Source organism: Nesoenas mayeri (genome assembly GCF_963082525.1).
Source record: "Nesoenas mayeri genome assembly, chromosome: 6".
Classification (NCBI taxonomy): Eukaryota; Metazoa; Chordata; class Aves; order Columbiformes; family Columbidae; genus Nesoenas; species Nesoenas mayeri.
This window is the reverse complement of record NC_137545.1, coordinates 9,498,152-9,525,214: the sequence shown is the minus strand read 5'-3', so window position 1 is coordinate 9,525,214 and position 27,063 is coordinate 9,498,152. Positions and strand designations below refer to the sequence as shown.

The 27,063-nt window shown below is 42.9% G+C and overlaps 2 protein-coding genes across 2 annotated transcripts; one reads left to right on the top strand and one right to left on the bottom strand.

The window, feature by feature from the left end:
- Window positions 1-3,505: 3,505 nt before the first annotated feature.
- LOC308041781 (anterior gradient protein 3-like) lies at window positions 3,506-5,912 on the bottom strand (the record flags this gene model as incomplete). Its single annotated transcript, XM_080346685.1, has 5 exons — window positions 3,506-3,555; window positions 4,412-4,495; window positions 5,133-5,196; window positions 5,703-5,779; window positions 5,894-5,912. The coding sequence occupies 5 exons, from the start codon at window positions 5,910-5,912 to the stop codon at window positions 3,506-3,508; spliced, it is 294 nt and encodes a 97-aa protein (XP_080202811.1).
- A 291-nt stretch (window positions 5,913-6,203) lies between these two features.
- Window positions 6,204-17,032, top strand: LOC308041780 (ubiquitin carboxyl-terminal hydrolase 40-like; the record flags this gene model as incomplete). The annotated part of the gene is made up of 14 exons (XM_080346684.1): window positions 6,204-6,253; window positions 7,054-7,142; window positions 7,805-7,891; window positions 8,700-8,736; window positions 9,693-9,757; window positions 10,357-10,431; window positions 10,935-11,130; window positions 12,267-12,392; window positions 14,472-14,544; window positions 14,991-15,056; window positions 15,296-15,506; window positions 15,645-15,740; window positions 16,515-16,609; window positions 16,924-17,032. Exons 2-14 carry the CDS (start codon window positions 7,092-7,094, stop codon window positions 17,030-17,032), a joined length of 1,287 nt encoding a protein of 428 aa, XP_080202810.1. The 5' UTR covers window positions 6,204-6,253; window positions 7,054-7,091.
- Between the last annotated feature and the right edge of the window lie 10,031 nt (window positions 17,033-27,063).

Below are 27,063 nucleotides of genomic sequence, written 5' to 3'. Positions count from 1 at the left end.
ATTGAGCAAAATGTGTACTGAATGCTCGGGAGATTGGATCTCCAGATTGAGAACATGTGTAAGTAGCTGATGAGAGACCACATTTTCCTAACCCTGAGGCTGGGAATCGGGGTTTACTTGAAGCTGATGTTTCAGCATCTTTATCAAAACTTTTCTAACGGTTACAGTACTTAAACTGTACTTCCCCCACTGCAAGTGTCTCTTTATAACTTAATATCCAGTCAGGTTCGGAATTTTCTTAGAGCACAGCTAGTACTGACAAATTAACCCAAACTCTTCATGGAGTTAATTGTTTATAATCAAATTCTAAACGTGTTTTCAATGAGAAGGTGAAGGAAGATAACGTGAGCATTTCTGGGCAGCAGTCAGGTGCTGGTGGCACCTCAAGAGCTTGCCTTTTGCAGCTGGGAACCTGTGCAAGTGCATCATGGTATCAAGTGAAGTCTGTTCTCAAACGCTGCAGGACTGTCTTGGACTGCAATCCTGTTCTGAAATGAGCAAAGCAATCGCTCAAAAGTAGCTTTTGAACATTGCCTTAAGTATCCTTAATGAAAGCTGAGATAATGAGAGGACGAAGACCAAGTTGCTTTTGGGGTTTCAGTTAATTCATGTATGTGTAGAAGATTTTGTAGTAGCAGATGCCAGTACAGCAGACTGCTAAAACGTTGGCTACTGTGAGAAGATCTCTCATTTACCTTTTCTAGGTTAGCAATATCCTGGTATTTTACAAAGTTTAAAGGCAAAAACTGACACTCAGCTATCAAAAAAAAAAAAGGCAAAAGCACCTTAAAGCATATCATCAATATTTATTTCTTTGCATGTCTTTAAAGTTCAGCAGGTGCTTCTGCACTTTCTTTGACTGATGGATTCAAGGGAGGGATATTTCAGTCTCCTCACTGTTTTGGCTGTAGGTAGGCTGTACTTGAATCTTGAAAGCCTAGTTTTACAGATCCATTTTCTGACTGACGTGAGGGCAGCCAGTTGCTTTCCCCATCTTATTTTGTGCCTTTGCCTTCTACCATGTCACAAGTGTTCTTGCAAGCCAGGGCCGACAGGAATGATCGCACGTGCTGGTCACTAAGGTAAGCAAGAAAGGTTTGTGTTTGCAGGTTGTTCCATTGCATTGCACTTACTTTGCTGTCACTTGATTCCTTCCAGTTCTGTGCTGAGCAGCTGTACGGAGCTCAGCCTTCCCACCCACCTTTAATAACTCTCGTCTCTTCTTGAAAACACAAAGTTTGGAGAAATGGAAGTACAGATTCCAAGTGCTAACGTGTGGGTTTTAGTATGTGCCTTTGTTCAAGTGTAATGTAGCAGCACCTGCACTGAGTCTTGGATTATTTCTAATGTGTATTTTTTTTTTCTTAGAATTATTGTGGTTCGTTCCACAATGAGAAGGTTCACTAAAAATGGGGGTGGAGAGAGGGAACACCTTTTTAAAATGGAGTCTTTGTGACTCCACAGTTTATGATGGTTATATTCCAAAGCCTGGAAAAGCTTTCACCTTTATTTTTCAAGTGTTCTTCAGAAAATAAAAAGTCATTTCTATACGCCTATTTGATTTGTCCATGTATGTCTCAGTGGTACACTGGTTGGGAATGCCATGAATCGTTTTCTAACGTTGGATGGAGCACAATGTTCATGAAGCTTTCATTTCCAAGTCTGTTCCTAAGACCACATTCCAATCTCTGTGCGAGAAGTTTCCCCAGCCTGGCTGAGGTTGCACAAGGACCTGGATTCATTTGGAGGACTGGGGTTTCGATGCAACTTAAAGTCATTTTTACTTTGTATTTTTTTCCGGTCTTTTAGAAAGCATGATCTAGTATTTACGTCCTGTTATTTGAGCTCCTAGTTTGTGCACACATACGTTAATCTGGTCCTTTTTTCAAGGAAACTGGCATAAGTCATCTAGAGGGCTTTGGCTCTGCATAGAGGAAGAAACACGCATTGCTAAATTATGTTTTGTACCTGCTCCTGGTGCAGTCCTTGTAAAAAAGCAAGTGCTCAGCTCTGGGAATCTTACTGTGACAAAATTATGGGTGTTCTTTTTCTTTTCCTTATAACTCCTCCCAATTGCTGAAGTGATTGTGGAGCAGGAAGAAGCGGCCAGTTCAAAAGCCAAGTCCTTGTCCCCCACTTCAATCCTCCCTCAGTGGCCACTGGGCAGAGCTGCTGTGTTCTGGAGGGTGTTGCAGGTACAAGCCCCAAGCAGGAGCGATGGTGTGGGGTGTGTCCGGGACAGGAGGCTGCAGGCTGGGCTTGGGAGAAGCTCTGCGGTTCTGGGACATTGCCTGTCACTGAGGAGTTAACCTGCAGCTGTACCCAAGGCCACCACATCTGGAGGAAACAATACCAATGTGGGGTTGCAAGCCAGCTTAGAGAGACCTTGAGGTGTGACTTCTGTGAAATTAGACCTCTGCTCTTCATGCCTGGACACTCCTCCCATCCACCAGCCCTTTTCCTCATAAATAGAAAGGTATTTATTCGCTACCGTGGTTTATTTTCCCATCAGATGCTCGTGACAGGAACAGGCTGAGATGTTTGGATTGTAAGTAGGTAGAGCCTCCATAGTTTCTGTTAAACTGACACCTGCTGGTCTGATTTAGCTAATACACTTAGGATTATTACTGCAGAAAGAAGAATATAGCTGTAGCTATAATGTACGTATGGAGTGTACCTTCCTTTGGGGTGGTGTACAGGACCACTGAGGGTTCTGCAGTCATAATTTAAGTGATTTACAAATTCTTCATTTTCTTACCATACACTGTGAGCACGGCTGGAGGATGAATGTATTTTGTTAACAGCCAGGTTGTGATTAAGAGGGACTTGCTCCGTTCTGCACAGTGTTGGTGGTGGGTTTTTGTTGGTTGGTTTGGTTTTGTTTGGTTGGTTTGGTTTTGGTTTTTAGTTATGGCTGTGCCCATAAACTTATGTGGAGACCAAAGAAAGAAAATTTGGAAAGGAAATGAGCTGATCCTTTATTTTTGTTGTTTGAATTATGCAGCAAAAGTTTTAAGAGAGAATAATAAAACAATTCTCTGCAACTCAAATGAGTGAGCATGGCCATTCACAAAGCAACAGAAATACAAAACCTATCTTAATGTGGACTGTTGTTGCATGCTTTTGTTTTTTACTGTACTAAAAGGCTTTCAAACTGAAATACGTATGGGTTAAAATGACAGGGAAAAAAATTGTGTGGTGCAAAAATGATCAATAAGTAGAAGGTAGCTGGGCACACATAGGACAAATTTAGAAAAGACATCTATAATGTAAGTATCCCTTCTAGAATTATGCTAATTGGAGTCAAGAAATGTTTGTAAACACTAGCAATTCTCTGTTAATGATAATCATAGCATCATGAGGATAAACTGCTATTTAAAAATGAGTGGGCAGCGCCTCACCCTGGGTACCAGTTGCCCCGTGGGGTCTCTGAGCTCTTGTGCTGGGGCTCTCAGCACCCCCAGGGCTGTTCTCTGTCCCCTGTGTGGATGGTGCTGCCCCTTCCTCAGAGCTCGGTGTGCAGGAGCAGCTTCGCTTCTCTCATGTTGTCAATCACTGCGGAGAAAACATTGAAGATACTGAAGATGGACAGGTAAGATTCCCTCATCTACACAGCTCAAGGTCAGAAATTAAAGCCACTCTGGATGGCTAGACTGGAAAGAGTGGTGCAGATGCTCTTTCCTACATTCTGCAGGTGTCTAGTGAGGCTCAAAGCTTTGTCGGAGTGTCAGACAAAAGTCTGTGTGCTACTGAGGTGGAAAAACTATTGGAGAGGACTGTGAACCCAAATCACAGGGTTGTTCTTTGCCTAATTGTCTGTGGGAAGAGATTTGTTCTGTTACCCACAGATTTTAAATCTGGCTCATCCAAATGTGCTGCGATCTGGGGATGGAGACCTCAGGAAAACACAATCTTCTAAGTGTTGTTAAGTGGGCAGCCAGGAGAGGGGAGTGCAGAGACACCAACCCTTAGGAACTAATTCCAGTCTGGGTCCAATGTGTCTTTTTAAACTTTGGTTACCGCTAGGATGAGATGTATCAAAACAGCTTCTGCAGTTCTGGTTATGAACCTAAGCAGCCCATTCAAGTCTGCAAATGCCTTAAACCACAGCAGGTGGGGCTTGGGGGCCAAACTTACATGGCTTTTGGAAACTCCCCCAGCAGGGTTTAGACACTGAAAACTACTCTCCCTGTACTTTACTACCCAGTTCTTCAGAAATATTTGGTAATTATTTTTTTTCCCTAGGCACACTAAATTTACTTGATGTTTATAAGGGGCTTTGAGCTTTTTGTACTGCAGAAATAGATCCAGCATTTCCTGTGATTCTCCGATTCCCTTTTCTTTAACCACATTTTCTTGTATGACCTTCAGACAGCTAAAAAGGGATCATTAAGGTGTCTGTTTCACTCACAGGTCGAAATATCTTCTGGTTCATAAGTGTACATCCTGTTCCAGTATTTGCCAGTTAGGTCAGCTCGAACCGTCATTGAAGGATCTTGGGGTGGGAAAAAAAGTAAGAGACATGAGCAACAAAGGTTTTGTCAAGTGGCACAGTGGTGAATAATTTTGTGATGGTAAAAGCCTTTTTAAAATGGTGTTGATTTGCCTTTTCGTGGTTGGAAAGGTACATTTGGAAGCACCAGGCTCTCAGCAGCTTGACTTTAATGAAGAAGTCTGCCTCTGAAATCTGTCGTGAGCTCTACATACAAGCCTTGTCTGGTGACTCAAGAGTCTTGTCCACTGTCCCCTTTGCACTCAGAAGTTCAAAGGTACGTTTGCCTTTTTTTTATAGTTGTGGGTCACAATTGGTGAAGGGCCTTTGTCCATGGACAGAGCATTTGCCGCTCATCTGAGGACAGGCTCAGAGTAAGGGGCTGCATTCAGATGTTGTGGCCGATGTCACAGACCGAACTCTTAGAGGATGTGTGTTCAGTGTCAGTAGCAGTGACATGCGGTTCATTTCTCCTTGTGGAACAAGACTCTTGGGGTCCTGTTGCTTTTGAAATTCTGAGTTATTCCTACAGCTTTTTTTACTCAAAAGAACACGAGGTACTTCTTGGAGTGAAGTGAATTCAATAAAACCCTATAGAAAAACTGCTGCCCTGATTATCGCCCTGACCCCAGGGACTCACCCACAAAGAGGATCCGAGGGACGTAATGGCCATCGGGCGCCATGTTGTCATCGCTGCTGGAATGCTGTTGGAGTTACACAGCCTCTTAGTGACAGGTCCCTGTCCCAGCACTACACAGCAACTGAATCAGCTCTGCTTGTCTCGTCTACCAACAACTAACAGCTCTGGTGTGATCAAACACAGAGTTTCTCTGCTCTGCCCAAGCTGTCCCGTGCCAGATGTTTGCGGATGAGGACAGAGCGCTCTGGCGGGTAACACAGTCTGATGACTGTGTATTTTTTTTTCCCCTTTTTTTCCTTTTATGAGTATATGACCTGTTGTCAGAGAATACAAAATAGTATTCGCATACAAATAAGTATATGTATGGAAATGTCTCCTTGTCCCCTCTCTGTGGAGGAACTGTGGTGGTATTTTGCAAACCCTGTTGTACATTCCCAGAGAAACAGGAGAAAGAGGAGAATTTCAAATACAACTTAAGAGCTGTGCAAACTGAATTGATTTCTGCTTTTAATGTGGCTCATTCCATTCCCCAGTAAACATTTTGATTAGTATTTTAAACTTCAGACTTACCACCAGATTGAGCATGATAAAGTCCTCCTGAGCCATCTGCTGGATCTCTGGGCTAGAAGCAAATGCTTTCCTTAAAGCTAAAAGAAAGACAAACACATTATTCGGCTGGGAAAAAAAAATCGGGATCACAGCTTTTCAGAGTTTTCCAGCATCTTATATAGATTCTAAATACACCTGTAAATGACCGGCACTGGTTTCTGGTGTGCACATGGTACACAGAGTTTGGAGGACTTGGTTCTTGTGAAATAAATTGCAAAAAACATGTAGTCCTTGAGAAACTGAAAAGCTGGTGTCCAGACATATTTCCCTCCCAGTGGCTGAGCAGGTCATGAAGGCACATGGCTTGGCTTTATTTATTTATTTATCCAGAGCGAGGCCTCTATGATAAACCTGTTGTTGCCATTAATCTTAAATACGTTATCTGTCTAAACTTTTGAGCCAAATTTCTCCTCATTTGAATTACTTAATACATCTCTTTCCTGCCCTTTTTGTTACAGCAAATGACAGCTGTCTTAGACCTGTTAGCGGAAATGGGAAACTTCTGTCTCCAGGTAAATTTATTTATTTAATCAGCATTCAGTAAGATGTTCAGTTGGGAGAATTTCAGCTTCCCTTTGTCCTTCCCTGGGAGAAGTACACACATGTAACTCCACTAATTTTCAGGCTTAACTTCAGTTAAGCAGCTCTGTGGGTTTTGTTTTGTTTTCCACCGGTTTTACTGTTTATCAACAGTACCAATACAAAGCTAGAGGCTAAACTTAAATGTTCAGCTTCGTTTTATTAGTTGCATCCCTAATGAGTAAGACTGATCAGCATACCTGCCATTGTTTATTGAGCCCTGGCCATGTGCTTCAAGACTTGGAATTGACAGAAAGTTCTTTTTCCAATACTTATTTTGTAAATTGAAAACTCTCTAAGTGATTTGTGTTGAATCACAAAATGTAGTAGTGGAGTAGTCAAGCAGTAGACAGGGAGCCCTGGGAGGCTGGAAAATGTCAGTCCCTGGAGGTGTTCAGAGCTTCACTGGAAAAAGCCCAGAGTGAACAGATCTGACGTCAGGGTGCTTTCTGCTCTGAGCAAGGGTTTGGACCAGACAATCTACAAAGGTACATTCCAACCTAAATTCTTCTGTCACCCCATATACAAGGGGTGATGGGGAGGAACTGTTATACAAATGTTTCTTTGCTCTGGTTGTAGGATGCTGACAGATCCAGTATCAACATTGTGGACATGAAGTTCTCTAAATGTCACTGGACATTTTTGTCTTACTCTAAAGAGCAGCATAATAGAATAGATACTTTCAGGAAGCATCAGCTTATGATGTTCTCTGTATTTTTTGTCCTTCCTGAAGTGCCTGAGGATTATACTGTCAAGGAAGCAGAACTGAAAATGGGAAGTTTGCTGGGGCTGTGTCATGGGAAAGCTCCAACATCCACTCAGGTATATTACTGCTGTGACTGAAGAGAGTCTCGTGCTGCTTTTCTACTTTGTTTGCATTTCCCAATATTTTATGTAGTCCTCTTTTTACTCTTTTAGTGGTTGTAAATGGCATGGAAAGAAATGCTCAGTGACGCTGAGAATCATACATATTGGCACAAAGGCTCACACCATTTATCTTGGTTGCAGAAGGCCAAGAACATATATACGACCAGTTAATATAGCTCATTTGACTAGTGGTAAATCGTTTATCATTGGTCTGTTTGTGGTTGTTCAGCTTTGGTGCTCTGTGTGTATACTTTTGTAAAGAGCACAAAGTAAGAAAAGGGAGATATTGTTCTTGATATCTACAAGTTTTAAATACGGAAGAGGAAAAAATAGTTGTATATTTCTAAAGATCAGAACGCTAGCAGGTTTTTCTCTCTCGTTTGCAGCAGGCTAAGTGTGTGTGCAGATAGTTAATGAACATCTGCTGATGGTCGTAACTCAATTGCATGTGCTCCTGTTTGTCCTCCTTAGATTATTTGCTTTAGCTCAAAGGAGTTTGTGGTGTTTGACTGATGGCAGGTTTGCGTTAGCTGGTGTGTGTGTGCATTAGGGCGTGTTACATCACAGTATTTCCATACTTAAATATGTATTCTGATAGGTTATACTTGCTTCTTTAGCTCTTCCTGTATTTTATTGTTGGGAGTGACCAAAACGCAGGCCCTGAGATGGAGATAGTTGTGGAAGAGACTGCGTCTGTCAAAGAGGTAAGTCTGTCTGTTTTTAAAAGCTTTTGTCATGCCAGGGCCAGGTCTGCTGCTCCTGGAGAACTTTGCATTATACCAGTGTGTCACTTCAGGTCATCAGGAGACACCGAGGCAAAGGAAGCGTTTCAGCTCCAACAGGCCAGCGGGGAAGAATGCCTTGATCTTTCCCCAAGTAGTAAAGAGACCTCCTTGCTTTTTCCCAAGGGTGAACACAGCCCGACTGCTTTGTGCGTGGTTCACTGCTTCTTTTATACACAGCAGTGCTCAGAGCGACCTGCAGTCACGGCAGAGCCAGCCACAGTTCTGTTGTGTTCTAGTTCATCCCACTCTGAATGCGCAGAACTGGGGTAAAAAGGGTGGGGAAGAGCTGTGGGCAGAGCCAAGGAAGCAGTTCTGGGTACGGCCAGGCCAGACTTCTGGACCAGAGTCCCAGCGTCAACGAGTAGTGGCTGGAACCTCTTGAGTTTGCAGGCTTGAGTTCTAAAAGGTGCATCTTCAAACTCTGGGATGGAATTTGCTCAAGTAAAGTAGCAAGCTCACAGCACAATCTTTTGGTTTTCTAACAGTTTGTAAAAGCTGACTCACCTGAGGTAGTTAATTTTTTGCCTGAAAGCAACCTCATATTTAAAGGGTTTAATATATAGCTGAAATACACCATGTCTGTGTAATTATGTTGTTTTTAGGAATTCACCATGAATCAGTTGCTTAGTTCTTATGTTAGAATATTCTAGTGTGGATTTGCCGTTAACTTGTATTTTGCAACCTATATGTTGAGACAAGTCTCACTGTATGCCTTTTTTTTTTTCAGTGTCTAAATTTAATGCTGGAAAAAGCTGGATTATCAGGTTAGTTCTATGTGCTATTATTTAATGATTTTTAAAGGAATTTCCAGATTTCTAAGACAGCTCTTGCTGCCCTAAAGTTTGAAAGTCAGTGAGTTTATGGCAGTGATCTATGTGCTGTAGTAATGTGAGGAGGGGAAAGAATGATCAGCTTGCAGTCTTGCTGTGATAAAAGCTGGCTGTGCAGTTGCTCTCAAAAATCAGTTTAAAGCTTTGTCTTTAATCAAAATATGGCAAACCCCACAGTTTGTAGACTATTTGCCTGGGTGCATGTGCAGATGGGGGAATTTGGCTGCTTTGACATGATTTTTTATCAGAGTGGGAACCAGTGCATGTGATTAACTGTAAAAAACAATTTTTGTTTTCTTTGCAAAAACAAGCTATTCAAAATGAGATCATAGTTGCTCATTATTTGGGAATCTGAGCGATAGCAGTTTTTGTTACTAAGATTTTATGTGAGGATTAAGGAGGAGAAATAGGCAGCAGTAGCATGGCACATGAATTTCCTGGCTGAACAGCTCTTGCCATGGATGCTGACAGGGAGGAAGGAGGAGAAGAGACTTGGAGTGATGTTGTTCTCCGGCTTTCATTCTAAACATTCATTTAATACTGAATCTGTGTTACAGTGGAGTGATAGTTGCAGAATCAGCCACACACCAAAGACCATAGAAGCTCACCTGAAAGACATTCCTGTCAGGATATACATTGACTGTCCCAAGTAAAAATTAAATATTGTACCCTTGGTACATGTACAGCTAAGTTGAAGTAGCTAATAATGTCTTGAAATAAACGTAACCTGGGGAAGGATGTGAAGGTGGTTCAATTTGTCAGAGCGATGTTAGGAAAACAAGACACAAGCAAGAGAACTTCTTAATGCTTATTCAGGTTTTTGAAATGTTTTTTCAAAGCAGTGTTGTTGACTAATTAGTTTTCCATATGTATATTTTTGTTTTTGTTAGGTGACAACTGGCATTTGAGAAGGATGGACTGGTGCTATGAAGCAGGGGAAGCATTAAGTCAGGAAGTAAGAGGATCCTATGTTTGACTTGAATCATGCTGTAGTCTATTGACTTCATTTTTCCGTAGAGATTTTCTGTGGAGAGAGCTGCAGTAAAGCAAATGTGTGGTGGTTTTGTGTGTGCTACATTAGTACGCACATTGTTTTATTTTCACAGGGCCTTATGAAGTCAGTGTTGGGGTGACCATGGTTAAGATGTAAATCTTGTGCACCTGCCTTATTTTGAGGGACTAGGATTCAGCTGTACCCGCATAGTGTTTTTTCTAAAGTCTGGGCTTGCTGTGCATTGAAGATAATTCTGCAAAGAAGCACGAGGTGTCAGCTGTTGAGCTGCAGAGGTGCAAAGGAAATCCAGAGCTCAGCAGGATGCTCTGGAAGGGGCTGCTGCAGAGCAGACTCCTCCTGTAGGTGCAGCACTGTGTGCTGCTGCAAAGCTGTCTGCAGCTGCTGGGTATTAAATGGATGTTTCTGTGCCCTTTGATGGAAAAGCAAAACACCGTGGAATTTTGGCATGCATGGCTTAAATAACCACCAACATATATTTTAGGAAACAAAGGACCAGAAAGTGTAGCCTCACCAGTGTGCTGTGCTTTTTCTTCCTACAGAATGCCACTCTGAAGGAACTTAATGTTTGCAGAGGAGATACATTGGTTGTAACGGAAGGAAAGCTTCCACCAAAGGTAAAAGAAGAGAGATGGTGTTCTTTAGTTTCTTGACAGTGTCTGTAGATGTGAATATGATAGTCGTTTGTTTGTTTTCTCTTGCTTATTTTAAAAATATTTCAGTTGAAAAAATCTAGTCTTTAATGCTTTTTGTAGTTTTGAAGATTTTATTTCAAACATTCATAATATTCCTAGTCTATCTATTCTTCTTTCAACTTGTGTAGTAAGAGGCTTGCCAATGGCAGTGTATTTATCTAGGAGTGTGTTGAGGTTAATTTCAAACATTTAGAATATTCTTAGTCTATCTATATTCTTCTCTCAACTTGTGTAGCAAGAGGCTTGCCCGTTGCAGCATCTTTGCCTAGAAGTGCGTTCAAGTTAACAGATCTGGAGGAAATCAGTATTTCTGGCACACAAGGTTGTTGAGAGGGCACAACTCTTACGCTACTGCTTCTTCACAAAAGCAGCCGTCTCTCTGCCCTCTTTTCTTGATCCATTGCTCTTTTTGCGCTGCTGTGGAGAGTCGGGCTTCACCTTCCACCACGCTTTTCCTCAGACTGAAGGCACTGCAGTTCAAGGCTGCGGGGACCTCCTCGGTGGCCTCCAGGGGAGGGCGCACGTCCCCTCGGCGCAGCAGCCGGATGGAAGGCCTGTCTTCTGCTCCCCTTTTCTTGGGCCTCAGAGCCGAGGAGATGGCACCCGGTCGGGAGGCGTGGGGTAGGGAAGCGGGTAGGGGAGTGGGAGAGAAGGTCTCGCGCTGCTCATGGTGATCCACAGAAGGATTGCTGACTGCCAGGCGGTGGAAGAGCTGAGGCTGCAGGGTGGCTGCCGTGGAGGTCGGTCGTCCAGCTAATGCCAGGCGTGGAGGCTGCACCGGCAGTAACACACTCGCCAGGTGCGCTGGCGACGGCGTGGTGTCTTGAAGGGGAGCCCTGGCACGGTGTAGTGGTGCCAGGGGAGCCAGGATGGGGATGGATCCACTTCCATCGGCTCTTCTTGGTCTTGGGGTGGATCCACCTCCATTGGCTCCACATCATCAGCCGCATGAGTGCTGGCCATCACTCCCATGCGGCTGATGGTGCCTCCCCTCCAACACGGCCTCCTCTTCCTCCACAGTACCTGCAGCCACATCTCTCTTCTCCGGCTCAAATATGAGCAGCCACGCGCTTTGCTGCGCTGACAGGCCTTAGCACCAGGCATTGCTGCTGTGAGAGAACCTCAGAGCTCTGTGAGTTCTGCGTCAACTGTCCTTGTACTGATACTGATTCTGGAACAGAATGCGCTGAGGTGGTTTGTGACTTCACTTGGATGGTGATGTGGCCAAAGATGGCTGTTTTGGGAGTTGAGGGGCCTGTGACCTGAGACGTGCCCTAATGTGGGAGAAGGAGAAGGTTGCGGGGCTGAGGAGCCCCATTCCTGGCGATGGCTCCCTGTGCCATTCCGCTGCCCCTTGGGCCCAGGGACTGCCCTCCCGCTTCCCTCTAAACTCGTGTTTTTGCTTACATTGTGCTTTTGTGATTCTCATGCTGAAGCTTTTCTGCAGAGACACAGTGGTACAAGATTTTCAGTTTATCCAATAAATTTTTGAGTTCTTCACAAATATTGTTCATAAAGCATCTGATCTTTACCCCCTGTATGGATTACATAAAGCTCAGATTTTTGCCTTGCGTAGGCCAAGTCTCATACAAGTGGCTGTATGAGAACAAGTGAGAACTTATGATGTGGGATCATAGATGAATGCTTGTGCTTTGACAAGCTCAGATTTGAACAAGTCTTCCTGAGATGAAGACACAATTTTTCCTTGTCTGCCTTGGAACATAGAAGCTAACCAGTACTTTCTGTTCATTTTTCAGGGTTTCCTGAAAATACCATCTGGTGGTTCAAGCCTTCAAGTCATATGAAACATGGAGAGAATGCACAAGAGCAAGTGAATGGGTTGACCTGCAAGATGGATGCTTTGCAGATGTCTCCTGCAGGAGGTGAGCTTGGTCAGTTTTTGAAAGGAATCGTATGGCCACCTTGTCTGTGATTGCACTGACAGCCTTGAGTTAAAACTAAAATTAAATGTTTCTAAAACCTATGAGTGACTGTCCAAGTTTCAGCAGGATTATGGGGAAAGGAGACACTTGGGATACAGATGCTATTTTTCACAAGGCCATGAATGCTGTATGATTCTGTTCTGACATTTCTTAGCTGCCTGTGGTCAAGGGTAAGATTAAATTTTGAAGCAAGAGCTCTTTACCCATCAGTAGATAAAATGGCTTCTCCATACCTGAGGGCCCTGGCAGTATTTTAAAGCATCTACTCACTGGGCAGACAGGTGACTGGCTTCAAATGCCAGTGTTGCTGGCACTTCCTTCACTACTGAGTTGTGTTGCAGAGCAGGTCCCATCTCCTTTTAGAAGGTTTCTTTGTATTGTTCTCATTTTCTCTCAAACTTTTTCAGAGTTTTATTTTTTTCCCCTAATGATTTCAGCAGCATAGGAAAGAGCAGATTTAACCTTCCTTGCATCAGGGTCTGCATTTCCGAGTCATAACCAATAATTAAGGTTATTTACCAATGTGAATAACTGGTCTTAGTTTCAGAATTTGCAGTTGAGGATCAGTTTGAATTCTTCCTGTTTGGCAACTAACAGGATGTATTTTTAACAACTATATATTATGTTTCTTGAACTGCACTCCCCCAAAAAATTGAGCTCAGGGCCCTTCTCTAAGTGAAATCTCACTTTGAGGTGACTGTTATCTCTTAGGATGATAAACAAAGTCGCGTTGACTCTTCTGTTTCTTTCTTCCTCCCCCCTCTCTCATCATCTAAAGATTCACCAGAATCCATCCACACAGACACGGATCTTTGTTATGCTGGCAGTCTAGAGATAGCAGGAGAAGCTTCTTTGGAAGATCTGAAGATGCAGGTTAGATGTTCTCCTGTGTTGAAATGTACAGCGGCACTATGATGAAGTGAGCTTTATTAATACCTATTTTTTATTTCCTTTTCCCTTGTCTCCAGTATGTTGTGATATGACATTTGCTTATATGCCATGTTCAGTGATAAGTACCAAGAGGCAGTTGGAGCATGTAGCTCAGAGACTTCCTTAGTATGTCCCCTGCAGTTGCCATTATACCTGTCATGTGTCCTGACCTGCAAAAGCCTTGTTGCACTTCATGGGGAACTTTGGCTTGCAGCCCTCTCTTTATTTCACAGTGTAAAAATCCTTCATGAGAAGCACACGCATACAAGCACTTCCTAAAAAGCCACTTTCCATTTTCACGTTGTTCCTGTATTAGTTTTCTGCGTTGTCTTTTTTTTTTTAATGAATAAAGAATTGCTTTTGATGCACAGAAGGTCACAATTGTCATTCAGGAAGGTACAGCTTAGTTTCTTTAGCTAGAAACTAAGGTGCCTTTCTATGCTTTTTTTTTAAACCGTGTAAGTATGATTTTAATACACTGAAGAACCCCAAACCAACCAAACCAAAACCCCCCTAAAAGGAGAAAAAGACATAAACCAATCCTTTAATGAGGCTCATTACCGTTTAGCCAGTTGGTTGTTCTACTTAAACTGCCTAGGAAAGGATATCTCATTGGATTCTGATCCATACCAACACTTACTCTTTTGGGTACGACATCAGTGTCAGTCTCTCCCCAACTATCACTATGAAAAACTGACCATTTGCATCTTGTGAACAAGGAGAATTGTCTTAGCATGGAAAGAGTGTTGTGTCCTTGAGAAGGGCGTAAAGGAGTTTGCTCAGCACTTGTCTAGAGATTGGGGCAATGATTCTGCCAGCCTCATTCCCTCCCAGTTATATAAATTTAGGTTGAAAAAAGAAATACAGTACTTTTGAAAAATAAGTTGAGAAATTTTGGGAGGGAGTGAAGTCCAACTTGCTTTGAGGTTAAAAAGCCAATATGTCGATCATGGCCACTACCTGTAAGCCACAAACACCTTGCCCTATTTGCGATTGCTTCAGTATGGCATTAAGAATTGATGAAGTGGTTTTCTTTTGATCCAAGGAGACTGGCTGCTGAAATTATTGAAGAAACATTTCTTTTTTCAGGCTCTGACCTTACCATGCTGCCAGGAACAGGTTGTCCCACTGCCCTCCTTTCTCAGAGCATGGACAGTGGACAGTAAGCGCCCAGGCAAGCTCTTACGGAACAACAGGCAGCAACTTAAGTAGGTTTCTTATTGAACGCTCAGGCAGCATTTGCAACAGGATGAGTGTTGATGGGTTGTGAGGTGGATTGGTGGGGAAATAATGAGCTCAGTGAAATGCCAACAGAAAGCTCATTTCTGGATTTCTGGTTACATTAATGGTGAGCACGTTTTTTTTTAATGTGGGAGGGGGAGCTGTGAGCATAAGCAGATTGTACCATGCTTATTCAACTGAGCTTTATTTTAGGTGTTTTTAAATGTAATTTTTTCTTTTAGTCCAAGTTTTTAATTTTTGTTCCAATAGTCTCTTGTTTTGGTTTTCCAGAGAAGAACAAATCTACTTGACTAGAACTGTGATTTTTCTTCTTGGGAACTCTAAATATATGACTAGTCATGTGTATAATCTTTGTTTTGTTTCCAGCCACTATAAGCTGGGTGCCAGAGTGGAAATCTGCATCGAACCTTTGCAAAAAGAAGAGCATTTGGGGTAGGATCTCAAGATCCTTATTTCTTACAGCAATGCATTTGAGATGAGACTTAATTGAGCAGCTATTAACTTAAATACTGTCTGTGAGGATTACAGATACCAGGATGCAACAAGACTTGAGCTTATGTTTTGTTTTCCACAAAGAAAAATAAGGGAGGGCAGGAGGGGTGAAAAGTGGGAATTCTGGGTCCTGAAAGCAGGACTCACAAGAAGGGTCTGTTTTCTCTTCCTGCTGACAGGCCCTGTGAGCTGCTGCTTCGAGTCCAGATGGGCATCCCAGGGGAGAGGGACTACTATGACTCCACGGATTTGGTGTGGGATATCTCCAAAGAATGCACAGCCTGGGCACTGAGGCAACGAGTGGCTTCTCACTATTGTCTCCCTGTAGATAAAATTGAAATAGCCAAATACTTCCCTGACAGATTTGAGTGGCTGCCAATATCGAGCTGGGTAAGATCTGGAATGACAGAATCCAAGTGTTGTTTGAGACAAGTATGTGTTGGTTTGTAATGCAGTTCTTGAGCAAATGTATTTCAGGAGACTTTTGAAATCTGCCATGTACCAATCTTCTGCTTTGATTTTCTTCAGACACAGCAAATTTCAAAGAGGAAACGGAAGAAAAAACAGGAGAGTTTACAGTCAGCGCCTTATCACCTGAAAGATGGAGACGTCATTGGGGTGAAGGTAAACCAACCTTGCTTTAATTGTTGCACAAGGATTAGGTTCAGACACTGTGCCCTTTGCAGTATCTTAATTTCTTCCTGGTTTTCCTGCATCCTGCTACGTCTTTGTGAAAGTACTGGTATGTGGATCTCAACAGTAGATTGTGTGGAGAGGAAACTTGTTGCTACTAGTGCTCTTTCTTCTCCTGTTCTTAACCAGCCTGATGGAAGTTTCATGCTTTTCCCCTTGGATATTGGTGCAGCCACTTTCTGCTCTGTGCTTGAACACTATCCAGAAGAATGTGAATCTTTTCTCTTGCCCTAATTTTATTGACTGTGGTGGGTTTTGTTTGTTCTTTTTTTCCCAACTTATAAATTTAAACCCATTACATTTTCCAAAGAATTATTGCAGATCTAATCAAGTTTTAAAGGAAGAATTACACAGCAGCATATTGAGCTCTGAAATAGCAATAAGGCTTATTTAGGACACCTCTGGGAGAACATACATACTCTCTGGCTTTTAAAGCAGTAGGTGAAAAGTCTGATGTCCTTTTGTGAAGCCTTAAATTATGGAGGGAAATCTCAAATAAGACAAATTCACTGTTAAATGTAATAACTAGACAGAGGAGTCTTTTTTTTTTTTTTGCCTTATTGAGTCTTTTCCACTTAGCTTGAAGTTAATTGCTGTAAAACTAGTTAGAGGAAATGCTCTGAGCATTAATTGTGTAAACTGAGCAACATATGGGAAATAGTTTGAGCTTATAATGTTCACCTGCCAAATCCTTTTTTACCACAGAACCTTCTCCTTGATGACACTAAGGACTTCAGCACAGTGAGAGATGATGTTGGAAAAGAGAAACAAAGGCAGCTTGCATTAGAAAAAAAGAAAAGGTATTGAGTACTTGCATGTATTTTTCTTTAAAATGTGTAAACTGGTCTTTGCTAATATTTGGACTCACTTGATACCTGGATAATTCTTTGGGAGAGGGCTAACTGGGTGCTCTCAGAGCACACAATTCCAGTAGTTCTGAAAGAAGCTCTCAGTTAATTCAAACTCCTGGCTTCAAGTGTCACATTTCTACACCGAGCCTCTGTTTTTATTCTTGCAACACACCGCAACATTCCTCCCTGCCTCTGGAGATGCACAACGTTGGTGCTATGGCTCAGCACTAACACTAGGCGTTGTTTTCTATTTTCTTTAACAGTCGGCAAGCTGAACGCTTACAGGACCGTGTTTTCTCTGAGGAGAAGCTGAATATGAAGCACCGTAAACCAGAAGTGGCTCTTTCTATCAACGTGGGCGTTTTCAGATAGCACCAGGAGATGCTTTGCTGAGCAGACCTTACTACCGATGTGCTAAATTGGAATGGAGTTACCTCAACTGGACCAGCAAGAGGGTCTTTCCCAAAGTGTCTTCAAGAATCACCAAGACAAACTGGATATGGAGTTCAGGATAACGCTGATTTTTCTTCTGGTCTCTCTTGGGGAAGTGCTTTAGCATCCCTTTGTCAATGTGGTACTTACTCTCAGGCTAGGTGAATGCACTTGATCCACAAGAAAACGGATTAATATATTGTGTAACCTTTTGGTGATTGTTTTGTAATCACCCTAAATACCTTTTTTTTTTTTTCTGATCAGATGCTGATGTCTTGCACCTTCACTACAGAGTTTGCTGGATTTTTTAATGTAGTCATAATCGTCTCTTTTGAGAATTATTTTTTCATTTCTGATCACTGTAGTTTCAAGCAATACCAGAATTTGCTTTTGTCTCTTTATATATAAACCTCAGTCTGTAGCAGCTGGAGTCAGATTCCAGGACTGAAGGAGATGTGGAAATCTCTGGGCCAAGTGTGCTAAATAGGCTCTAAATGGGCAAGTTGAGAATTTGTCAAGGTCTAAAACCTGAAGACCTTTTGTGATACAGAACAACAGTGCAGTAACCGTAAGGTTTCTAGCGTTATTTTGTTGTCCATCAGCCTCATTAACAACAAATGGGTGGAAAAAATGGGCAGATCTGATGTTTGGCCTTCAATGTGTTTTATTGTACTTAGGAGAAGGCTTGCATTTATTTTCAGTACCCTTCTTCAGAGGAATTTCCCTCATTTGTCTTTTGAATTTTTCTGATATTCTTTGTTACTCTTGAGCTCATGTTTCTCTTGATCCCCCAAAGCTGATTTCCAGTCTCTGTAACAGACGGGGATCTGCACGACTGACAACTGGCTGAACTCAGTATCAAAGGTTCTAGAGTATTGAGCAAAATGTGTACTGAATGCTCGGGAGATTGGATCTCCAGATTGAGAACATGTGTAAGTAGCTGATGAGAGACCACATTTTCCTAACCCTGAGGCTGGGAATCGGGGTTTACTTGAAGCTGATGTTTCAGCATCTTTATCAAAACTTTTCTAACGGTTACAGTACTTAAACTGTACTTCCCCCACTGCAAGTGTCTCTTTATAACTTAATATCCAGTCAGGTTCGGAATTTTCTTAGAGCACAGCTAGTACTGACAAATTAACCCAAACTCTTCATGGAGTTAATTGTTTATAATCAAATTCTAAACGTGTTTTCAATGAGAAGGTGAAGGAAGATAACACGTGAGCATTTCTGGGGAGCAGTCAGGTGCTGGTGGCACCTCAAGAGCTTGCCTTTTGCAGCTGGGAATCTGTGCAAGTGCATCATGGTATCAAGTGAAGTCTGTTCTCAAACACTGCAGGGCTGTCTTGGACTGCAATCCTGTTCTGAAATGAGCAAAGCAATCGCTCAAAAGTAGCTTTTGAACATTGCCTTAAGTATCCTTAATGAAAGCTGAGATAATGAGAGGACGAAGACCAAGTTGCTTTTGGGGTTTCAGTTAATTCATGTATGTGTAGAAGATTTTGTAGTAGCAGATGCCAGTACAGCAGACTGCTAAAACGTTGGCTACTGTGAGAAGATCTCTCATTTACCTTTTCTAGGTTAGCAATATCCTGGTATTTTACAAAGTTTAAAGGCAAAAACTGACACTCAGCTATCAAAAAAAAAAAAGGCAAAAGCACCTTAAAGCATATCATCAATATTTATTTCTTTGCATGTCTTTAAAGTTCAGCAGGTGCTTCTGCACTTTCTTTGACTGATGGATTCAAGGGAGGGATATTTCAGTCTCCTCACTGTTTTGGCTGTAGGTAGGCTGTACTTGAATCTTGAAAGCCTAGTTTTACAGATCCATTTTCTGACTGACGTGAGGGCAGCCAGTTGCTTTCCCCATCTTATTTTGTGCCTTTGCCTTCTACCATGTCACAAGTGTTCTTGCAAGCCAGGGCCGACAGGAATGATCGCACGTGCTGGTCACTAAGGTAAGCAAGAAAGGTTTGTGTTTGCAGGTTGTTCCATTGCATTGCACTTACTTTGCTGTCACTTGATTCCTTCCAGTTCTGTGCTGAGCAGCTGTACGGAGCTCAGCCTTCCCACCCACCTTTAATAACTCTCGTCTCTTCTTGAAAACACAAAGTTTGGAGAAATGGAAGTACAGATTCCAAGTGCTAACGTGTGGGTTTTAGTATGTGCCTTTGTTCAAGTGTAATGTAGCAGCACCTGCACTGAGTCTTGGATTATTTCTAATGTGTATTTTTTTTTTCTTAGAATTATTGTGGTTCGTTCCACAATGAGAAGGTTCACTAAAAATGGGGGTGGAGAGAGGGAACACCTTTTTAAAATGGAGTCTTTGTGACTCCACAGTTTATGATGGTTATATTCCAAAGCCTGGAAAAGCTTTCACCTTTATTTTTCAAGTGTTCTTCAGAAAATAAAAAGTCATTTCTATACGCCTATTTGATTTGTCCATGTATGTCTCAGTGGTACACTGGTTGGGAATGCCATGAATCGTTTTCTAACGTTGGATGGAGCACAATGTTCATGAAGCTTTCATTTCCAAGTCTGTTCCTAAGACCACATTCCAATCTCTGTGCGAGAAGTTTCCCCAGCCTGGCTGAGGTTGCACAAGGACCTGGATTCATTTGGAGGACTGGGGTTTCGATGCAACTTAAAGTCATTTTTACTTTGTATTTTTTTCCGGTCTTTTAGAAAGCATGATCTAGTATTTACGTCCTGTTATTTGAGCTCCTAGTTTGTGCACACATACGTTAATCTGGTCCTTTTTTCAAGGAAACTGGCATAAGTCATCTAGAGGGCTTTGGCTCTGCATAGAGGAAGAAACACGCATTGCTAAATTATGTTTTGTACCTGCTCCTGGTGCAGTCCTTGTAAAAAAGCAAGTGCTCAGCTCTGGGAATCTTACTGTGACAAAATTATGGGTGTTCTTTTTCTTTTCCTTATAACTCCTCCCAATTGCTGAAGTGATTGTGGAGCAGGAAGAAGCGGCCAGTTCAAAAGCCAAGTCCTTGTCCCCCACTTCAATCCTCCCTCAGTGGCCACTGGGCAGAGCTGCTGTGTTCTGGAGGGTGTTGCAGGTACAAGCCCCAAGCAGGAGCGATGGTGTGGGGTGTGTCCGGGACAGGAGGCTGCAGGCTGGGCTTGGGAGAAGCTCTGCGGTTCTGGGACATTGCCTGTCACTGAGGAGTTAACCTGCAGCTGTACCCAAGGCCACCACATCTGGAGGAAACAATACCAATGTGGGGTTGCAAGCCAGCTTAGAGAGACCTTGAGGTGTGACTTCTGTGAAATTAGACCTCTGCTCTTCATGCCTGGACACTCCTCCCATCCACCAGCCCTTTTCCTCATAAATAGAAAGGTATTTATTCGCTACCGTGGTTTATTTTCCCATCAGATGCTTGTGACAGGAACAGGCTGTGATGTTTGGATTGTAAGTAGGTAGAGCTTCCATAGTTTTGTTAAACTGACACCTGCTGGTCTGATTTAGCTAATACACTTAGAATTATTACTGCAGAAAGAAGACTATAGCTGTAGCTATAATGTACGTATGGAGTGTACCTTCCTTTGGGCTGGTGTACAGGACCACTGAGGGTTCTGCAGTCATAATTTAAGTGATTTACAAATTCTTCATTTTCTTACCATGCACTGTGAGCACGGCTGGAGGATGAATGTATTTTGTTAACAGCCAGGTTGTGATTAAGAGGGACTTGCTCCGTTCTGCACAGTGTTGGTGGTGGGTTTTTGTTGGTTGGTTTGGTTCTGTTTGGTTGGTTTGGTTTTGGTTTTCAGTTATGGCTGTGCCCATAAACTTATGTGGAGACCAAAGAAAGAAAATTTGGAAAGGAAATGGGCTGATCCTTTATTTTTGTTGTTTGAATTATGCAGCAAAAGTTTTAAGAGAGAATAATAAAACAATTCTCTGCAACTCAAATGAGTGAGCATGGCCATTCACAAAGCAACAGAAATACAAAACCTATCTTAATGTGGACTGTTGTTGCATGCTTTTGTTTTTTACTGTACTAAAAGGCTTTCAAACTGAAATACGTATGGGTTAAAATGACAGGGAAAAAAATTGTGTGGTGCAAAAATGATCAATAAGTAGAAGGTAGCTGGGCACACATAGGACAAATTTAGAAAAGACGTCTATAATGTAAGTATCCCTTCCAGAATTATGCTAATTGGAGTCAAGAAATGTTTGTAAACACTAGCAATTCTCTGTTAATGATAATCATAGCATCATGAAGATAAACTGCTATTTAAAAATGAGTGGGCAGCGCCTCACCCTGGGTACCAGTTGCCCCGTGGGGTCTCTGAGCTCTTGTGCTGGGGCTCTCGGCACCGCCGGGGCTGTTCTCTCTGTCCCCTGTGTGGATGGTGCTGCCCCTTCCTCAGAGCTCGGTGTGCAGGAGCAGCTTCGCTTCTCTCATGTTGTCAATCACTGCGGAGAAAGCACTGAAGATAATGAAGATGGACAGGTAAGATTCCCTCATCTACACAGCTCAAGGTCAGAAATTAAAGCCACTCTGGATAGCTAGACTGGAAAGAGTGGTGCAGATGCTCTTTCCTACATTCTGCAGGTGTCTAGTGAGGCTCAAAGCTTTGTCGGAGTGTCAGACAAAAGTCTGTGTGCTACTGAGGTGGAAAAACTATTGGAGAGGACTGTGAACCCAAATCACAGGGTTGTTCTTTGCCTAATTGTCTGTGGGAAGAGGTTTGTTCTGTTACCCACAGATTTTAAATCTGGCTCATCCAAATGTGCTGCGATCTGGGGATGGAGACCTCAGGAAAACACAATCTTCTAAGTGTTGTTAAGTGGGCAGCCAGGAGAGGGGAGTGCAGAGACACCAACCCTTAGGAACTAATTCCAGTCTGGGTCCAATGTGTCTTTTTGAACTTTGGTTACCGCTAGGATGAGATGTATCAAAACAGCTTCTGCAGTTCTGGTTATGAACCTAAGCAGCCCGTTCAAGTCTGCAAATGCCTTAAACCACAGCAGGTGGGGTTTGGGGGCCAAACTTACATGGCTTTTGGAAACTCCCCCAGCAGGGTTTAGACACTGAAAACTACTCTCCCTGTACTTTACTACCCAGTTCTTCAGAAATATTTGGTAATTAGTGTGCCTTCTGGGAAAAAAAATAAATTTACTTGATGTTTATAAGGGGCTTTGAGCTTTTTGTACTGCAGAAATAGATCCAGCATTTCCTGTGATTCTCCGATTCCCTTTTCTTTAACCACATTTTCTTGTATGACCTTCAGACAGCTAAAAAGGGATCATTAAGGTGTCTGTTTCACTCACAGGTCGAAATATCTTCTGGTTCATAAGTGTACATCCTGTTCCAGTATTTGCCAGTTAGGTCAGCTCGAACCGTCATTGAAGGATCTTGGGGTGGGAAAAAAAGTAAGAGACATGAGCAACAAAGGTTTTGTCAAGTGGCACAGTGGTGAATAATTTTGTGATGATAAAAGCCTTTTTAAAATGGTGTTGATTTGCCTTTTCGTGGTTGGAAAGGTACATTTGGAAGCACCAGGCTCTCAGCAGCTTGACTTTAATGAAGAAGTCTGCCTCTGAAATCTGTCGTGAGTAGACGCTCTACATACAAGCCTTGTCTGGTGGCTCAAGAGTCTTGTCCACTGTCCCCTTTGCACTCAGAAGTTCAAAGGTACGTTTGCCTTTTTTTTATAGTTGTGGGTCACAATTGGTGAAGGGCCTTTGTCCATGGACAGAGCATTTGCCGCTCATCTGAGGACAGGCTCAGAGTAAGGGGCTGCATTCCGATGTTGTGGCCGGTGTCACAGACCGAACTCTTAGAGGATGTGTGTTAGGTGTCAGTAGCAGTGACATGCGGTTCATTTCCCCTTGTGGAACAAGACTCTTGGGGTCCTGTTGCTTTTGAAATTCTGAGTTATTCCTACAGCTTTTTTTACTCAAAAGAACACGAGGTACTTCTTGGAGTGAAGTGAATTCAATAAAACCCTATAGAAAAACTGCTGCCCTGATTATCGCCCTGACCCCAGGGACTCACCCACAAAGAGGATCCGAGGGACGTAATGGCCATCGGGCGCCATGTTGTCATCGCTGCTGGAATGCTGTTGGAGTTACACAGCCTCTTAGTGACAGGTCCCTGTCCCAGCACTACACAGCAACTGAATCAGCTCTGCTTGTCTCGTCTACCAACAACTAACAGCTCTGGTGTGATCAAACACAGAGTTTCTCTGCTCTGCCCAAGCTGTCCCGTGCCAGATGTTTGCGGATGAGGACAGAGCGCTCTGGCGGGTAACACAGTCTGATGACTGCGTATTTTTTTTCCCCCTTTTTTTCCTTTTATGAGTATATGACCTGTTGTCAGAGAATACAAAATAGTATTCGCATACAAATAAGTATATGTATGGAAATGTCTCCTTGTCCCCTCTCCATGGAGGAACTGTGGTGGTATTTTGCAAACCCTGTTGTACATTCCCAGAGAAACAGTTATATGAGGCCTGCAGCCTCATATTTAAAGGGTTTAATATATAGCTGAAATACACCATGTCTGTGTAATTATGTTGTTTTTAGGAATTCACCATGAATCAGTTGCTTAGTTCTTATGTTAGAATATTCTAGTGTGGATTTGCCGTTAGCTTGTATTTTGCAACCTATATGTTGAGACAAGTCTCACTGTATGGCTTTTTTTTTTCAGTGTCTAAATTTAATGCTGGAAAAAGCTGGATTATCAGGTTAGTTCTATGTGCTATTATTTAATGATTTTTAAAGGAATTTCCAGATTTCTAAGACAGCTCTTGCTGCCCTAAAGTTTGAAAGTCAGTGAGTTTATGACAATGATCTATGTGCCGTAGTAATGTGAGGAGGGGAAAGAATGATCAGCTTGCAGTCTTGCTGTGATAAAAGCTGGCTGTGCAGTTGCTCTCAAAAATCAGTTTAAAGCTTTGTATTTAATCAAAATATGGCAAACCCCACAGTTTGTAGACTATTTGCCTGGGTGCATGTGCAGATGGGGGAATTTGGCTGCTTTGACATGATTTTCTATCAGAGTGGGAACCAGTGCATGAGATTAACTGTAAAAAATAATTTTTGTTTTCTTTGCAAAAACAAGCTATTCAAAATGAGATCATAGTTGCTCATTATTTGGGAATCTGAGTGATAGCAGTTTTTGTTACTAAGATTTTATGTGAGGATTAAGGAGGAGAAATAGGCAGCAGTAGCATGGCACATGAATTTCCTGGCTGAACAGCTCTTGCCATTGATGCTGACAGGGAGGAAGGAGGAGAAGAGACTTGGAGTGATGTTGGTCTCCGGCTTTCATTCTAAACATTCATTTAATACTGAATTTGTGTTACAGTGGAGTGATAGTTGCAGAATCAGCCACACACCAAAAACCATAGAAGCTCACCTGAAAGACATTCCTGTCAGGATATACGTTGACTGTCCCAAGTAAAAATTAAATATTGTACCCTTGGTACATGTACAGCTGAGTTGAAGTAGCTAATAATGTCTTGAAATAAACGTAACCTGGGGAAGGATGTGAAGGTGGTTCAATTTGTCAGAGCGATGTTAGGAAAACAAGACACAAGCAAGAGAACTTCTTAATGCTTATTCAGGTTTTTGAAATGTTTTTTCAAAGCAGTGTTGTTGACTAATTAGTTTTCCATATGTATGTTTTTGTTTTTGTTAGGTGACAACTGGCATTTGAGAAGGATGGACTGGTGCTATGAAGCAGGGGAAGCATTAAGTCAGGAAGTAAGAGGATCCTATGTTTGACTTGAATCATGCTGTAGTCTATTGACTTCATTTTTCCGTAGAGATTTTCTGTGGAGAGAGCTGCAGTAAAGCAAATGTGTGGTGGTTTTGTGTGTGCTACATTAGTACGCACATTGTTTTATTTTCACAGGGCCTTATGAAGTCAGTGTTGGGGTGACCATGGTTAAGATGTAAATCTTGTGCACCTGCCTTATTTTGAGGGACTAGGATTCAGCTGTACCCGCATAGTGTTTTTTCTAAAGTCTGGGCTTGCTGTGCATTGAAGATAATTCTGCAAAGAAGCACGAGGTGTCAGCTGTTGAGCTGCAGAGGTGCAAAGGAAATCCAGAGCTCAGCAGGATGCTCTGGAAGGGGCTGCTGCAGAGCAGACTCCTCCTGTAGGTGCAGCACTGTGTGCTGCTGCAAAGCTGTCTGCAGCTGCTGGGTATTAAATGGATGTTTCTGTGCCCTTTGATGGAAAAGCAAAACACCGTGGAATTTTGGCATGCATGGCTTAAATAACCACCAACATATATTTTAGGAAACAAAGGACCAGAAAGTGTAGCCTCACCAGTGTGCTGTGCTTTTTCTTCCTACAGAATGCCACTCTGAAGGAACTTAATGTTTGCAGAGGAGATACATTGGTTATAATGGAAGGAAAGCTTCCACCAAAGGTAAAAGAAGAGAGATGGTGTTCTTTAGTTTCTTGACAGTGTCTGTAGATGTGAATATGATAGTCGTTTGTTTTTCTCTTGCTTATTTTAAAAATATTTCAGTTGAAAAAATCTAGTCTTTAATGCTTTTTGTAGTTTTAAAGATTTTATTTCAAACATTCATAATATTCCTAGTCTATCTATTCTTCTTTCAACTTTCAACCTCAGACTGAAGGCACTGCAGTTCAAGGCTGCGGGGACCTCCTCGGTGGCCTCCAGGGGAGGGCGCACGTCCCCTCGGCGCAGCAGCCGGATGGAAGCCCTGTCTTCTGCTCCCCTTTTCTTGGGCCTCAGAGCCGAGGAGATGGCACCCGGTCGGGAGGCGTGGGGTAGGGAAGCGGGTAGGGGAGTGGGAGAGAAGGTCTCGCGCTGCTCATGGTGATCCACAGAAGGATTGCTGACTGCCAGGCGGTGGAAGAGCTGAGGCTGCAGGGTGGCTGCCGTGGAGGTCGGTCGTCCAGCTAATGCCAGGCGTGGAGGCTGCACCGGCAGTAACACACTCGCCAGGTGCGCTGGCGACGGCGTGGTGTCTTGAAGGGGAGCCCTGGCACGGTGTAGTGGTGCCAGGGGAGCCAGGATGGGGATGGATCCACTTCCATCGGCTCTTCTTGGTCTTGGGGTGGATCCACCTCCATTGGCTCCACATCATCAGCCGCATGAGTGCTGGCCATCACTCCCATGCGGCTGATGGTGCCTCCCCTCCAACACGGCCTCCTCTTCCTCCACAGTACCTGCAGCCACATCTCTCTTCTCCGGCTCAAATATGAGCAGCCACGCACTTTGCTGCGCTGACAGGCCTTAGCACCAGGCATTGCTGCTGTGAGAGAACCTCAGAGCTCTGTGAGTTCTGCGTCAACTGTCCTTGTACTGATACTGATTCTGGAACAGAATGCGCTGAGGTGGTTTGTGACTTCACTTGGATGGTGATGTGGCCAAAGATGGCTGTTTTGGGAGTTGAGGGGCCTGTGACCTGAGACGTGCCCTAATGTGGGAGAAGGAGAAGGTTGCGGGGCTGAGGAGCCCCATTCCTGGCGATGGCTCCCTGTGCCATTCCGCTGCCCCTTGGGCCCAGGGACTGCCCTCCCGCTTCCCTCTAAACTCGTGTTTTTGCTTACATTGTGCTTTTGTGATTCTCATGCTGAAGCTTTTCTGCAGAGACACAGTGGTACAAGATTTTCAGTTTATCCAATAAATTTTTGAGTTCTTCACAAATATTGTTCATAAAGCATCTGATCTTTACCCCCTGTATGGATTACATAAAGCTCAGATTTTTGCCTTGCGTAGGCCAAGTCTCATACAAGTGGCTGTATGAGAACAAGTGAGAACTTATGATGTGGGATCATAGATGAATGCTTGTGCTTTGACAAAAGCTCAGATTTGAACAAGTCTTCCTGAGATGAAGACACAATTTTTCCCTGTCTGCCTTGGAACATATAAGCTAACCTGTACTTTCTGTTCATTTTTCAGGGTTTCCTGAAAATACCCATCTGATGGTTCAAGCCTTCAAGTCATATGAAACATGGAGAGAA